Source organism: Oreochromis aureus, linkage group 11 (assembly GCF_013358895.1).
Source record: "Oreochromis aureus strain Israel breed Guangdong linkage group 11, ZZ_aureus, whole genome shotgun sequence".
In the NCBI taxonomy this organism is placed as follows: Eukaryota; Metazoa; Chordata; class Actinopteri; order Cichliformes; family Cichlidae; genus Oreochromis; species Oreochromis aureus.
In genome coordinates this window covers 17,640,106-17,655,872 of record NC_052952.1, presented here as the reverse complement: position 1 = coordinate 17,655,872, position 15,767 = coordinate 17,640,106, and the positions used below count along the sequence as shown (strand labels likewise).

Genomic DNA, 15,767 nt, shown 5'->3' with positions numbered 1-15,767 from the left:
CATGACTGACATTATCATAACATTAGCCTACTTGAACTAAGGTGAACCATAGTCTCATTTGGATCTTACGTATTACTTCCATTATTATTGGATTTGTTTGTGTTTCTTTACTATAGTAGTTTAAAAAAAATTGGGTGTTTCACAATATACAACAGTGTGGCCACTTTTCTTGTAATATAGCAACGTCACATGTTGATCTTAGAGAACATGGCAAACAAACAAACAAACAACAAAAAGCTAATTGTACCGGTAGTAGGGTTATCTCTCCTTAGCATTCGCCTAATATATGCCGGATGCGTAGTCGGCTACCTTATTTTGAAAAGACCGCATGACCGGAAGTCATATTTTGTCACCCTGGGAGGGAGGACAGCTTAGCAAAGCTTGCAAATTGATGAGTTATTTAATATAAAAGAAGGGTGAGTGAAAGCGACTGTTTGTATACAGTTATGCAAACACACAGGCGGTATTTATGTTAATAGATAGTGCCGTTACAGTAATACATTTGTCAATCTCTGTACTGTATGTGTTAGCATGAACGCTAGCCAGCATGCTAACGTATTTCCCAGGTTTGAGAGGCAGGTCTTAGCTCAATTATAGATTATGTTTGACATTTTTAGTAAAATCCTAGGTGTCAGCTGCAGTCCTTATCTGTGCTGAAAATAATGTTGTGCTATTTTCACTTATAAAGCTCGGCTCAGTAACCCTGTTAATGTTTTACTGCCTTTCTTTTTAACCTTTCTGGGTGTAAATTGGTTCACTGCGGCTATGTTGGTTTGTCAGGAGGATGAGCAGCTCAGAGGAGGTGTCCTGGATATCGTGGTTCTGTGGACTCAGAGGGAACGAGTTCTTCTGCGAGGTCAGTCTCATTTTCATTTTCACTTTTTATTTTTCAAAGCTTTAGTTCCACCATCATAAGATTTTTACAGACTTCATCATGCGCCTGCTGGCGGAGTATACAGAAGCGTAAATTATGTCCCCACACCGCCAGGCTCCTGTACACTGTGGCAGCACAAGCCTATTCACACTTTTCGTATAGGGCACTGTGCATAAATACGACTGCAATTCCTCAATGGTTCACATGATTAAATTAAATCGAACCTTGACTTCTTGATTTTTGGTCCATATTCATCACAGCACAAAGATATATCAAATGTATTTGCACGTCAGACTATACGTACAGACTTTCTTTGAATAAATCAAACCTGATGTGGTGTGCTGGTTTCTTATGATCACTTTCTCTGTTTGCACACTTATGTTAATGGTTACAACATCACCTAAAGACTAATTTATTGATTAAGATCATGGAGACACTTGAATTTTATGGTTGAAAGATTTCTATAAATCATGCAGGTGTAACCTATTTAGGAGTCTGAGACCCTGCACCATGCATGCTTAGACTGAAAGATAAATGCCACTGTGTCCAATATAGTGGTGACACATCAAAACAGCCAGTACTTAAGGATATGTTGCAAAACCATTGGGAAATCGTAGTGAAGCTACTCTTGATTAAAAAAAATTACTTTGCTAAATTTATAATCTCAACTAACAACATAAAAAAATAAAAATAAAAAAAACAGTTCGAGAAAAGAAGAAGACAAAAATGACCACCACACTCATGATTTTGTTTGATATATTATGTGGAATAACACATGCAAGTATTGAAATGCACAGAAAGTGCTTAAACTAACCAGGCTATGTGATGATGTTATTTTACCTTCTGACCAGGTGTATGTGGTTAATGAATTTATTAGACCACCTTCCATAAAAACAAGAAAATTCAAATGCATCAAAAATGTGTTTGAAGTTTAAATCTGAACTGTTATCTATTAGCCAAACAACACACTGCATTCAAATGAATTTGTAGATGCTAGAAGTAGCTGCAGCTTTACATAAGAAGGACTCCTGGAAGTTCCTTTGGTTAGAAATTAGTTAATCACCTCAGTTACTTTTTTCCATCCAGTAGTTTCTGTTCTGTTGTAATTTCAGAACTGAAACCACCAAATAAAACACATTTCCCTTTTCTTTTTTTTTCTTTTTTTTGTTAAATCAGTTTTTTTGTGTTTGAGTGTCTGAATTTCTCTCTTGGTCAAATATCTCTGTGCTGTTATTTATATTGCAGTGTCTCAATAACTTGCTGGGAAATCTTTAAATAATGGAGTAGGTTGTCACCTACTGGGTAACAACCTGGGGTAAAGGTCACACTATGGCCAGTAACCTGTAACCAGGATGAGCTGCTGCGTCATTTACTTTCTGGTCTGCATTATTTATTTTATTATTTGGTATGTTTGGGGCTGGAAGATGCCACCTTGGACATTTTACACACATGTAGTTTTCAGTTCAGTTACATATAGTTAAGACCTGACTGTTGCAACTGCTCTCCTCGCCTGTTTGTGAAGAACACGGATGGTTTTCTTTTCTAAGAGTACATAAAGGACATCAAGTAAAAATGCTTAAATGAAAAATACCAAGAAATGGCTGGCTGCATCGCAGTAATCTTGTTAAACTCTTGTATAATGGTTTTATATCAATGTGCTGTGCAGTGCGCTGCTGCAACAGTAACTTGTGCTATTAATAGCCTTTGGTTTCCTTTTGCTGCTGTGTTTTAGGTTGATGAAGACTACATACAGGACAAGTTTAACCTGACGGGGTTGAATGAGCAGGTGCCTCATTACCGCCAGGCTCTGGATATGATTCTTGACCTGGAGCCAGGTGAGATTTTAAAGTGGTGCAAACTACTTCTCTCATAAAATGAGATAATAAAATAGTTAAACAGGCTAAATTGTTTCTATTTAAACAGATGAGGAGCTTGAAGATAATCCAAACCAAAGCGATCTGATAGAGCAGGCAGCAGAGATGCTGTACGGCCTTATACATGCACGTTACATCCTCACAAACAGAGGCATTGCACAAATGGTGGGCTCCTATTTTATAGTTTTTTGCAACAACATCTTACAGGTGCCACGACACGATCATCACCATTGATTTCTAAATTTGTTCTTTTTTGTAGTTGGAAAAGTATCAACAGGGGGATTTTGGCTATTGCCCCAGAGTGTATTGTGAGAATCAGCCAATGCTTCCGATTGGTAGGTCTGATTTTTCTTAGTCTTCTCATTGGGGGGGAAAAAAAATCACTTGAACTAAACAGCACCCTTTGATATTTGTGCGGATCCCTCCTTTTCTCTCTCTCCTGCATAACGTAGGTCTATCAGATATACCGGGAGAAGCAATGGTGAAACTTTATTGCCCAAAGTGCATGGATGTGTACACCCCTAAATCCTCCAGGCACCACCACACGGATGGAGCGTACTTTGGCACGGGGTTCCCTCACATGCTGTTCATGGTGCACCCAGAGTACCGCCCAAAGCGACCCGCCAATCAGTTTGTGCCAAGGTTTGTCCCCAAGTTCTTTATTGTTTGCATGAATGTGCCTTAAAAGTTACACTCAGCTTTCAAACGACACCAAGCCACTGACCTCTGAAAAGCGAGGAATTTATTTATTTATTTATTTTTGTTGTTGTTTTTTTAGGCTGTACGGGTTCAAAATCCACCCAATGGCTTATCAACTCCAGCTTCAGGCAGCATCAAGTTTCAAGAGCCCAGTAAAGGTGATTCGCTAGAAGCCATCTTTGACAAAGACAGTGGACTCAGAGACTTTGTTGTTTACAACTTGCGTAAAGCAATGGGTTGTGTATAACCAATAAATACCTGTACAGTTCTCCAAACTCACCTCTGTGTTGATAAGCACTTTCAGATTCAGCCATTTCCTCTCCTTTCGGAGGCAGTTACAGTTGAGCAGTTTTTAATTATAATAATTAATTATTCATTAATGGTTGAGCTCCAGACATGTGGTTCAACCTTAACTGATGTCAGTCCGTCTTTTCAAAATAAAGGTGTTTCTCTTTTAGATTGAAAAGTGACTTTTACTCAGTGATAATGAAAACTGCAGTTTGCTTTGCGGCTTAATTGAATGTAACAGAATGTCTCACCACCAGCCCCAAGAGGTTTGCCTTACCAGTGGTTAAGCCTCATGAAAATGTAACTATCAAATCCAGAACACATGTAGGAATGTGCTTAGATGTTGCTCTTGTAATATGTGCAAATATAATCAGGTGCTCTTACCAACAACCAGTGAATACCAAATTAGAGAGACAAAGAAAAGAAAAAAGGACCTATGCTTGTTTTAAATGTTACTCCTCAGTTTCATGAGATATAGTGGCAGTGTATTTGCTTGTTTAGACAGCTCTAACAATCATTTCCTGATGGCTCTGTTTGTATATGTTTAAATAATGGGATAACGGTCTAGACCAGGGATGTCGGAACATAAGGCTCTGGGGCCAGAAGTGGCCGGCAAAGACTCCAATCCGGTCCACTTGAACTTTCAACTCTATTTTCATAAATTTGGCAGCGTTTCTTATTGATAAAGATCTCCCATTCATAATAAATCACAATGATTAATAATTACATAAAGGTTTGTTTTTCCACTATATACTATGATTTGGGTTTTTTGTTTTGTTTTTTGTAGGTTTCTGTGAAGTTATGAAAACTTTATATTGTATAATTACAGAATAGTCTGGGCAATGAACTTCCAGAACTGCTGTAATTTTAAACATCCATCAGTTTCATTGATTCAGCTGATTTAAGATCAAAGTGGGCTGACTTTGTAAAATGAGTTTGACATCCCTGATCTAGACAGATGTGACTTTCTTTTTTTTAAGAGTTTGGTATTGAACGTGCAACATCCACTGCAAAACAAGTAACTGGCATTAAATATTTATTTCTTATCAAGAGCTCATTTTTAATGTGACGTGCTTCATTCATAGACAGCCCAACAACATGCAAAATAATGCATATTTTATTTTATTTTCCATAAAAAGACAGGGATAAGTCACAAAGCAACAATATTTTCAATTTTCTAAAAACTATTATTTTTTTTCTTAATGTGAAACTACTTTTTTATCGATGGAGGAAAAAATGCAGATGTGGTTGAGTTTTAGCTATAATAGCAATGGCTTCTTTTTTTTTTTTAGTTTAAAAAAATGCTACCAAACATGCTACCTAGAAGAGATTCATATGTTTTCTTCTCTATGAAAAAGTACAGGAAAAACAGCAAGTGAGAGCAACCTACTCAGACTATGTGGTTAAAAAGGCTTTACAAACTTGGTTGATTATGAATGTAGTATTTAACATGGTGGAAGCCTGGAAACCAGCTTGTGGTGAAACATCACAATACATCAAATCACATGAAACATTTCCTACTTTACAAATAAATTACTGTATAGTAGAACACGTAAAAAAAAAAAAGACAACGTGTGCTCCCGTGACAGGAAAAGCCACATTTATCGGGCAGCTGCCTTCATGGCTTACATGTGTGGCTATTGTGACAGACAAGCTTTTATATTTATTGACCTCACTTGACTGAACATACATGTACATTTACAATAGAGGTGGATAATAAATACATGGACATTCCTCATACAATCATACAGAGGTCTGTAGCCTTACAAAGAATATCAAAACCTGAGATAAACAGACCAAAAACCTGTAAAAACTTTTCATATCAACCAAATATGTTCAAAGCAGGTCGGACTTCTATTAAAATGAACAAAAACAGAGCTGAGTAAATCTCCACTGTTATCTGTGAGTTCTGTAAAGTCGCATGAACTTGGTGGACTACGAGAGGAAACGAATAAGAATGATTCAGGGTGATTCAGGCAAGACGAGTCTTAAATAGAGACCTCAAAATTCAGTAAAACAGTACAAATGGTAACCTACATTTTCATGAGCAGATATGAATAACTTAAAAACCTCACATTTGTACAAATACTATAAAAAGCATTACTTCTATAAAATAGAGAAATATTTCAAAATAGATCAATTTTTTTTTAATTCAAACTTTACAAGAATATGTAGGCTACTGGTTCTTGGCTGGTTGGGGAAGAAAAGATTAACTTATTTTTTATTTATTTCTTTATTTTTGTACCTGAGACGTGAACAAACTGTCCAAATTTGAGCAGAAAATATCTTTGTTCACATAGAGATGTGAGGTATGTCATTTCATTAAAATAAAAAAAAAAGTCTCTCCTGAATTAAATAGACAAGTAAACAACAAGAAAAAAAAAATGAAGAGTTCCCTTGAATGTGGTCTTAACGTTCCCCTAGCAGCACCGTGGGAAGAAATGCTGATAATGGCGTCTAAACTATAATGGAAACAGTAAATTTGTATAAAATCAACAATGTAAAAACCACTAGGAAAAAAAAGTATTTAAAAGCAAACGTAACTTGAGATCACACAACTGCAAATGCTGGGATTTAACCAATAAACGTGTACTTGCTAAACTTTTACAACACTAGGATAATCTGAGGACTGTGCAGCCTTGCCTACAATGAACAGCCTGAAAAAAATACAAAAACTGAAAACAAACAGACTCTATTAAGAATTCATATATGCTGTTATCAATCATTTTAGCTGCAGAGTTATGAGTGGGTTTTTTTTCCTGTTTTTATTTTTTAAGATATGTGTGCGCAAATACAGCTGGTCACTGTGTGTTGAGTGCTGGGGATATCGGAGGTGATCGGTCAGAGGAACGAGGTGTGGTTCAGTTACAATGCTGATGCTCCGCCGTGCTTCTCCTGCAATACAGACATGTTTTGTTTATATGATCTCAGTTGCTAAGACAAAACTGTCCTCGTCATTAAGCGCTAAAGAGTTGATGCAAGTACAAATTTAAGCAAAACACTGTAACTTCAGATTTCAGATTAAAGAGTGGTATCTAAAACTACGGAAGCTTGTGTTCGGTGCTGAAAAAAATTGGATAAGATTCGTGCGAATATTTTGTGTATTAAAAATATTTTTTGGACTAACCTACTATTAATGCAGCTGTTCACCGCGACCGCTCACATGATTTTGCGGGATGAGGTTGTGGCATTTATTTTTTCAGTTCAAGCTCAAGTTTATAGATTTTTCACATGCAAAATAAACAGATCTGACCAATCAGAGCACTGCATTTGGCAGCAAGTGCACTCGTAGCTCAAAATGCGCACCTGTACTGAACATACAGTGATTAAATAATACTGTTACATGACAAGTTCGCATCTGAAAAATTTGGAATTAAATGCTGTTATTTTGCACTGCACTTCTATCTTGGAATTTCAGTCCAGTTGTTGAAATTTTGAGTTATGGATGGCTTTTTTTTTTCTTTTACTGCACAAACAAGCTTCCATATAAAACTCAGCCAAGAGAGCAAATACCGCCTTACGCCGCCTTACGCCTAAACCTGTGTGTAGATTTTGTACCTTATCTTGGTCGATGTCAGAGTCTGCGGTTATGACAATTCTCTTCTCCACGCGAGTTTCTGAAGATCCACTTTTTACTACCTGTACAGGAAGGAAAATCTATATTAGAGAGGCATGTAAAGAGTAATAGAACAGAAAAGGCGAGATCCTAATTTGCTCTGCTGACCTTTGAGATGTGAGTTGTGGTAGTCGTCACTGAGGTACCACTGGTGGTCTCTGAGGTAATGGTCTGGGAACTGGATACTGTTGAGCAATCTTTATCCTCTTCTGTCCCATCAACAGTCACCTGAAGGAAAGAAGAAAAAAGGGGGGGATAGACTGAATAATCATTTCTAAATCATGTGACATCAAGGTTTCACCAAGGAAGGCACGAGGCTGCTTCATTCTTATTTTGGAGCCCCTCTACTGATCCTCCCAGACCTCCTTATTGGGAGTTTCTGAAGCCACCTCCACCATGCAAACCTGACTGCCTATAGTTGAGACAGATCTGGGCTGAGCAGCTGCTGGAGCCCCTACCTTTGAAGACTCATAGGTGAAGGTCTTAGTCGGGACGATAGGGACCTCTGTGGTGGAGATGCCACTGGGTAAGGGGCTGGAGACGGCTGTGATGGTGACAGTCTGCGTCTGCACCAGAGGGGGCTGTGAAATGGAGCACAGCCCCATGAGTGGCTGTTTAACCAGACACTTTGCACCACAGCAAACACTTTATTTCACACCATGCATTATCTATTGCCTTTTTTTTTTTTTTTTTTAATTAGACTTTCACCACAACCGCTATTTCCTCTCACCAGATTAGTTTATTGTATTCGAAACAGAAGAGTCAACGTGTTAACGTCACTTCCCACCACCAATCACTCCAAAAGAAACAGTGAATAAACGGCACGAGTTGGAAAGATGATCAAAAGTAATGGTTTTGTAGCAGAGATTGTTACAGTGACCCATCACCATCGTTAAAAACTTAGCACACCACTGTGCAGCACCTCTGCAGCATTTTGAGTTCCATCTGATAATAACAAGCACTTTCACACCAAACTGAATACCACCTTAGGAGATTCACAAGTTTTTTTTATTTGTAACGGTGCTGCAAAAGAGTGTGTCAGCCAAGCAGGGAAATAATCAGCATCACCACGAGGGAGTCAGGAGGCTACCTGGAAACAGCGTATGACCTGTGGACCATCGCTCCAGAAATAGGAAGCTGGGGAGGATCCAGCTATCCTCCCAGAGTCATCTGACACTCCGGGACACGATCCTTCTTCCTCCGCGATCACTTCTAAAGCATTACAGGAGGGATCAAAGGAAGGAGGCAGCTGTGCCATTTCCACCTCTACGATTGGCACCAAGTTCGTCTCAAACACTACAACCTCTTCCTGATCACGTGACTCTTTTTCAACAGTAGCGCTGTGGACTTCGACACTCTCAGGCTCGCTCTTGATGGGTAGGCCTGTAAAGCCCAAACTACTGCTGGTTTCCTCATGTGCAGTCTTTGTGTCTGAACCATTGCTTAGGGGTCTAATGCACACACTCTAAAAGAGACATAAAATAGTTACTATGTGAAGTATTTCCAACTGACACTATGAAAATGATCAATACGTATGCATGCAAGCTAAAAATATGTACATAGAGTGGATTAGACTGCACAAAGTATAGGTTTTATGAGGTACTGCAGAGACTGTGGTTATCTGATTGCACTTATGTAATAAAAATCAGCCCTGTTTTAATGTCATAGCTTAACAACACACAATGGCCACAATCATTTCTACATGGTGCATGCTAAAAGTAGGTGACCAATTTTTATGAATGGTTACAACTTTCTGGCATGCATCTTAACAATAAATAGAATGCGTCATGATTCAATTCTCCTGTTTAAATTTGGAGAGGAAGGAACAGAGGAGAATATTATGAAACTTGAAGTTTATGTGAAATAATTCACTTCCGTAAATGGAAATAAGAAGCATATGAACTGAATATGGAATGGCTTTTATTCTTTGGTCAACGTTGATTGTCAAAAAGTCATGCAACAAGGAATCTCTTGCAGCTGCTACATACTCCCTTTCCAAATACTGGTGGAGGACAAACAGGTTATTAAGAATAACAATTAAGCTGCCTCAAGAAATACTACAGTGTGAAAGGGTACTGATCAATTCCCCCATTAACAAGACTGCTGTTTTCTAGTGCATGTGAGTTCAGGAAAAAGTCACAGTGGTCATCTTTTCTTTCTTTTTTTTTGAGACAGTACTGTAAGACTACTGACAATATAAATGTACCTCAACATGTGTATAAAAGCAGGCTCAAAGTGATGCGGTCAAACATTAAAAACCTCCAGATAAAAGTCAAAAGTTGTATCTTTAAAAGTCCAAAAGACGTCACAGAAAATGCAAACAGCACTGAATTATCACTTCCAGTCCCGGTCAGTCTTTGGAGAAGGAGAGGTCTGATTCTGGTTGGAGAAACCAGGGGTGGGGTGGGGGAATTGTGCCGCAGTGGAGGAAACAGGGAATCAAAGTCTCAACAGTTCAAAGGAAGCCTGAGGAAAAAAAAAGAGGGCAGCTTCTCAAGTGGAGCAGAGGATGAGAGATGAAAATGCTGGAGTGATGCTGCAGAGGAAGCAAAGGAAGGAGAAGAGGAGAAGAGAAAGCTAGAGGCTGATGGCTAGATGGGCAGGGTGTGGTCTCCGTGGGTCACATTCACACCTGTGTGGGGCCTCCGCAGGGTTGAGACGACCCCCTCAGCTGCGTTTGGAGTAGAAGTCGAGCAGGGGGCCGCGCGGAAGGCGGATGACAAACTGACGGGGGGGACGAGGATGAGCAGGAGGAGGAGGGGGGAAGAGAGATGAGAGGGAGGAACTTTAAAATATGATAATGAACTGAATTTGTCTAAATTTGTGCGACAACTGATAAAATTATGACATTTTAAAGCCTTTATTAGAAAACAAACCAGATTTTATTCACTTTTCGTTTGTTTTCGGAGCGTTGAAATGTTGCATGCATTTTAACATGCACTTTGTTTCCATGAGCAACAAACTTTTCTTTCTTCTTTTGAAAAGACAGAAAAGTCATTCACACAGTATCTTATTTAAAACTGTCTCATCAGCTAAAGCTGATACAGCTGAGAGCTGATGGACAGCAACAATGCTGTGCATCTCAAGTGACATTAAACTGTCAGAAAGGTTCATAATGTCAGCAGCTTAGAGCCTAAAGTTTACCTGGTTACTTTAACAAGTAGCTTTTACTTTATTTTAATTCAATTATCAGTCCATTAGAAGCAGCAGAATCAAATCTACTCTGCTAAAAGTTTGTGTTTACTTTTCTCACAGTAGTGAGTTGCAAACAAGACAATAAACTGCCTTGGAAAAAAATGATAAAAAATAATATTACTCCTGTTATGAGTCATGTGGTTGTTGGCTCATATACTTTGCACAATTGTTCTGTTTCATTTCCAAACTGCTCACTGTGAGCTGTCATTACAGTTGGTCGATATTTTGTTGGACAAAGGCACAGTGTTTGTAGTTTGCCTATGAAGATCACCACATTGGATTTTAAATCAATATGACTGAAATGCAGACTTCCAACAATTCAAGGGGTTTAACAAGTTGTGAGGTTTAAAAATAATGCCAGAAAAACATTGTTTTAAATATAAGGTTTGTTCACATGAATAAAAATGCTCAAGTCTACAACCCACGGACATCAAATCTTGTTTCTTTCCTTGTGAGGTTCTGTTAGGTCTATTTGTGCATCTTTGAAATTTGTCTCCAGTAACAGAAAGCACGCTATGTTTGGCTGAGATCAGGTGATCTACCGGCCATGGAAGAGTATCTCATGGCCTTAAGATCATTGGCTATTTCTCTCCTTCTCCATACTTTTCTCTTGCCATCATTCTGGTAGTTCATCTTGGTTTCATGTGTCCAAAGTTTTTGGTGCAGACTCTTTTAGATGTCTAGTCCAGCCTTCTCGTTTAACCACCCAGCTGTAAAGCCTCTGTATTTCCATTCATGAAGCCAGCTCTTGATAGTAGACTCTGAAGGTCTGATCAGATTGTTCAGCCCAATGACAGTCCCCTTGACTTGCTCTAGCCTCATATTTTTGAATAAAATTTTGAATCAACTTCAGATGTTATGTCTGTTTCATCTGTCGAGAAATAATAAGGGAACAAGTTTCACCTGGCCATGAAAATGTTGCAGAGACAGTGCATAAAAATGGCTGTAATTCCTAAACAGCTAATGCTATACTTTTGTACAAGCCCTTAAATTAAAGCTGAAAGATGGCACTTCAATCACATGTTGATGATTTGATTTCAAATCCACTGTGAACCTGTTAAAAACAAATGTCTATCTCCAACAAATTGTGGGCCCTCCTGTACGTGTTTCTTTGAAAACTCGACTGCATACTGACAATATGATATGTTTGAAGGAATTTAAGTTTTCAAATGTAATAATCTTTGTGTCCAAGCCATCATGAAGCACTTGATGCAAATGTATGCCAAGTGAACCTCAACTGATTACATAATTACTCATGTGACAGCGACTAAACTGAAACTGAGTTTCCATCTGTGAAAAGCTTCAATTACCAGAAATACTGTCATTCAAATTGAAAAATATCTACTCATGTCAATAATAATATTAATAATAATAATAATAATGTTGTATTAGCTGTTTGCCAGAATCCTGTGAGATCATTTACCAGAATAATGGCTGATACAACTGTGAATGAGGCCTCATCTCTTCATAAAAAAAACAAAGATGCTCAGAAAAAGCAGCAAAATAAAAAATGTGAAAGCAGCGTAAAAAGAAAGTAAGCCAAGAAAAGAGAGGAAAAAGAGAGGGAAGAGGGGAAATACTGTTCAGCGCCAGCACGTGCAAAACGTCTTGAAGGTGGGTTGCCTTTTAGTCATGCAGCAAATTTGTAAAAGTCAGGTCTGTCAGTCATGCAGTACAAACATGTTGGGTTTCAGAGGCATCCTAAGCAGGTCTGATTCAGACCGAGTGACATATCAGAGAGTGGAAAACCTGTGCCAAAGATGCCTCACCCACAGCGGTCTTTTATGTGAACGAACAAATATACAAGTCAGCAAGTCCGGCTGCATTCTTCATACACATTCATGTAATGCATACCGCATGCCATCAGCTCAAATACATGCACACGCAAACTGTCAACACTCTACATCAGAAAGAGCCTGAATGACTCCTCTTCACAATTTCTTCTTCTTTTTAAACATTACTCAAACACAAGTAAGTGCCAAGTCAGTTCTGAAACTGATCATCTTAATTAGTTCAAATTAAATGTTATTATTACTATTTTTTCTCTTAAATTCTTCAACTGATAGACTAAATGAACTAAAAGGATCGGTTGTTTTTTGTGCCAGACTTACCCCATCCGCGCTGGGCAGAGGCTGACCGTTGATTCCCAGGGTGCGAAAGGGAGAGTGTGTGGACAGGCGCTTGTCCCACTCACTTGGCCTGGAATCTGGGACCGCCTCCATGAAGTTTCTCTTCAGCTCACTGATGCTGGCGTGATGCCTGAGCAGCACCTCCTGAGGCTTATCGAAATCCTTTACAGAGGAAAGTCGAGATGGGAAAGACGTTGCGGTTCATGGGGGGGGGGATGGAGAAGCACCGGATGGAGAAAGAGGATAATACAAGGACAGAAAGTACACAGAGGTTGGGTGGGAAGGGAGAGGGAAGGCAGAAGATGTGTCGTAGAGAGGGAGAGATTAAAAGAAAAAAGTCAGATTATTTGGTGGTTTTTTTGCTGTTTTGTGCAATTTTGGTTGATTTATTGATGATTAAATAAGCAGAAGCGGGGTTAACGTGATTCTAAGCAAACATAAATTTTTCAGATTCCTTAAAAAATGATCAGTGTCTCCTTTTCAAAATGCAAATTAAGCCTGGCAGCTGATTCATGAGAGCAGGGCTGGAGCCGCAATTTATCAAGCTGATAAATTTTTGGAGTCATTTGGAGCCGTGGTTGGGTAGAGGGCCTAAACTATATAGCGCAACACTGAGCATCTATTTCACAGCATTAGGCTCGCAGTGAAACATGTTAAGAGAAGAGGCTGCAAACCAAAGAGCAGGAGAAAGGCGGTGACAGCAGACACTGTAAAAGCTGTTGAAGATGAAAGCTTGTTCCAAATGAAATCCCCGTTCATTTAAGACAAATGAACAACGGTCGAAGCGCTGATTTGGCAACATTTAGCACCAAGTTGATCTTTACAGGCAACCGCAGGATGTGATAGCAAATAGACAGAACATACTGCAAATTATATATCTGTAAATTATGAGCTGTTGTGACGCGAAAGAGCAACTTAATGATAAATGTTTCACCAAATGGCATTTATTTCATAAACAACCCATTTTCATTTCTACAGACTAAAACACTCATTTGCATAATTGTCGAGAAAATGAAATGCATTACTGACAAGTCTGAAAATGAGATGAAGGGCAGAGCAAAAGCAGGAACAGGAGAGAACTGATGATCTTGAATAAATAAGTGCATAAAACATGAGCTCGGAGTGAAACCTGCCATTAAAAAAAATAATTAAGGAAAGCTTCACTGTTCTTAGACCTTGGTGCCTCACCAACACCGCACGGTGAATCACTATGAACAGTTTGTGGATTATCAGGAGTGCAGCATCCTGAACAAGTTCAGATTGAACCCAGTCCATTTTTTTGTTCTTGTTGTTCTAAACTCAACAGCACTCTCCTGAATCAATCAGATCATAGTCGGTTGCCACACACAAACACACGTTTTTCATGTACTCTACAGCCGCTCGTTAACGCCGACGAGAAAAGTGTGAATCATGCCGCATGCAAGCGTGATGTTAAACAGCAGCCGGTGCGCCAAAGAGCAAGAAAATGCAGCTGGAGACCGACGTCTCCAGAAGGTATACCAACCTCCAACATTAATTGGCTATGTCTGATATATATTGACTCATCCTCAATTTTCTTAGCTCTTTTCTGTGAAAAATGAAAAGAACAAAAAAAAAAAAGAAGGCGGGTTTGTTTCAGTTTCCCTTTATGCTGGCATCAACCACACCTCTTCCATGCACACTACAAAGTTCACTAATGTGTTAATAAAACAGAGAAAGTAAGAGTAAGGAGTGCATGCACAGTCGTTTGTGTGACCATAAGGGACCAAAATCTGCACTACACTAACAAAGCAAAGAACATATGGCTGTGGAGGACTGAAGAAGATTTCTATTCTTATAATGAGAAAAGAAAAAAAGTGATGGAGTGACAAAAATGTGATAAAACACCAGTTACCATGCCTCTTTTAGTGCATTATATCTATAATCATGCATGTGTGCATTCCTGTGTTAAGAACAGCAAGCAATGGGAAGAAATAATGTAACTGTTTCAACTTTTAAAAACAGCCAGTAGGTGTTAAAGTACTCTGAGACTGTGCAACTGTTTGCAATCTATCCATTGTTATACTTTCTACCTTTTATCAAATAAAAAAAACATTTCTTGTGCATCGAACCTGATGTAGGTTTCATTTACGACCTAGTTGTATGGAAGCACAACATGAGAAGAGGGTGATATTAGTCTTTGGGATGAGAAGCTCTTTATCATCAGAAATGGAGGTGGAGAAAATGGCTACGGTAACATGTACGACACTAAGAATCTGACCTTTCGCATTCGCACCACCTCCGTGCTCGTCGTCTCACACTCGTGCTACCCCAGGGGAGGAGAGAGGAAGACGTGTTAGCATCCCCTGAATGTTGGCGTTAACACTCACATCTCAACCGTGGTGAAAGCACGTCTTCTGACATGCAAGACGCCTGCGTCTGACACTAACCTGGATGTCCCCATTCATGGTGGATATCAGTGATGAGTCTAGTTCTCTCTGGTCCCTCCACACTGCTGGCTACAGCAGCAAGAGATACACAGTTCACACTCAGACACAGAGAGCAATCTCAGATCACTACTTTAGCATCTTTCGGCACAAAGGCTTTGTACCATTCACAATAAAAGACTTTCTATGAAAACACAACATTTGTTTAACACTTTTTCGACACATATTACATTACCAACATTTACAACAGCGATCAGAGTAACTGAATACCTTGGCGTCAGCCCCGGCTTCGATTTTTGAGGGCTCCACGGCTTCTACGGTGACCTGCAGCTTCCGTTCCTCCTGGCGGCTGGTTTTGATTGGAGTGGAGGTCTGGGGCTGGTCGAGAGGGGCCATGGGGATTCCTGCCTCCATCAGAGCAGCCTGGGAGAAGACCGGAGCACTGACAGGGCGTGTGCCCCTCTGGGCGCTCGCAGCTAGACAAAACGCAGACAAAATGGAAATGAGTGAATGTTGGGTTTTAGCACTGAGCAGGCTGCGAGTGGAGAGTTTCGTGAGGATCTCGGTGAGTAAAATGCACACGAAAACAGCTATAGCATTAAAAGTACAACAGCACATCAACAGCATATGGCACACTTAGCCTCAATGCTGCACAGGTATACTGTACCTGATTTGTTTCCTTTGCGC

General features: G+C 39.4%; 2 protein-coding genes across 9 annotated transcripts in view; one reads left to right on the top strand and one right to left on the bottom strand.

Moving 5' to 3' along the window:
- Positions 1–305: 305 nt before the first annotated feature.
- Positions 306–4,787, top strand: LOC116319803 (casein kinase II subunit beta-like). Its single transcript, XM_031739239.2, has 7 exons — positions 306–416; positions 781–856; positions 2,607–2,709; positions 2,798–2,913; positions 3,008–3,083; positions 3,201–3,390; positions 3,527–4,787. Exons 2-7 carry the CDS (start codon positions 785–787, stop codon positions 3,615–3,617), a joined length of 648 nt encoding a protein of 215 aa, XP_031595099.1. The 5' UTR covers positions 306–416; positions 781–784; the 3' UTR covers positions 3,618–4,787.
- Positions 4,788–4,841: 54 nt separating this feature from the next.
- The window catches only part of LOC116319802, a 20,656-nt gene continuing 9,730 nt past the window's right edge, over positions 4,842–15,767 (bottom strand). For 2 of the 8 annotated variants that reach the window (XM_031739231.2, XM_031739236.2), the window contains 10 exons: positions 15,351–15,556; positions 15,084–15,152; positions 14,915–14,959; positions 14,180–14,242; positions 12,658–12,837; positions 8,442–8,816; positions 7,810–7,932; positions 7,460–7,579; positions 7,294–7,374; positions 4,842–6,630 (listed from right to left, as the gene is read on the bottom strand). In XM_031739231.2, coding sequence (XP_031595091.1) covers positions 6,601–6,630; positions 7,294–7,374; positions 7,460–7,579; positions 7,810–7,932; positions 8,442–8,816; positions 12,658–12,837; positions 14,180–14,242; positions 14,915–14,959; positions 15,084–15,152; positions 15,351–15,556 — 1,292 coding nt within the window. In that variant the 3' untranslated portion in view covers positions 4,842–6,600. Of the gene's footprint in view, positions 6,631–7,293; positions 7,375–7,459; positions 7,580–7,809; positions 7,933–8,441; positions 8,817–9,254; positions 10,076–12,657; positions 12,838–14,179; positions 14,243–14,914; positions 14,960–15,083; positions 15,153–15,350; positions 15,557–15,767 lie in introns of those variants that run through there. The other 6 variants (XM_031739232.2, XM_039619306.1, XM_031739233.2 and 3 more) reach the window with 6 other exon arrangements.

Bases quoted from the DNA above. Each gene is read 5' to 3' on its own strand.
- LOC116319803 (XM_031739239.2), top strand. From the start codon at position 785: ATGAGCAGCTCAGAGGAGGTGTCCTGGATATCGTGGTTCTGTGGACTC. The intron at 2,914-3,007 runs GTGGGCTCCTAT...TCTTTTTTGTAG, and splicing joins ACAGAGGCATTGCACAAATG to TTGGAAAAGTATCAACAGGG. The intron at 3,391-3,526 runs GTTTGTCCCCAA...TTGTTTTTTTAG, and splicing joins GCCAATCAGTTTGTGCCAAG to GCTGTACGGGTTCAAAATCC.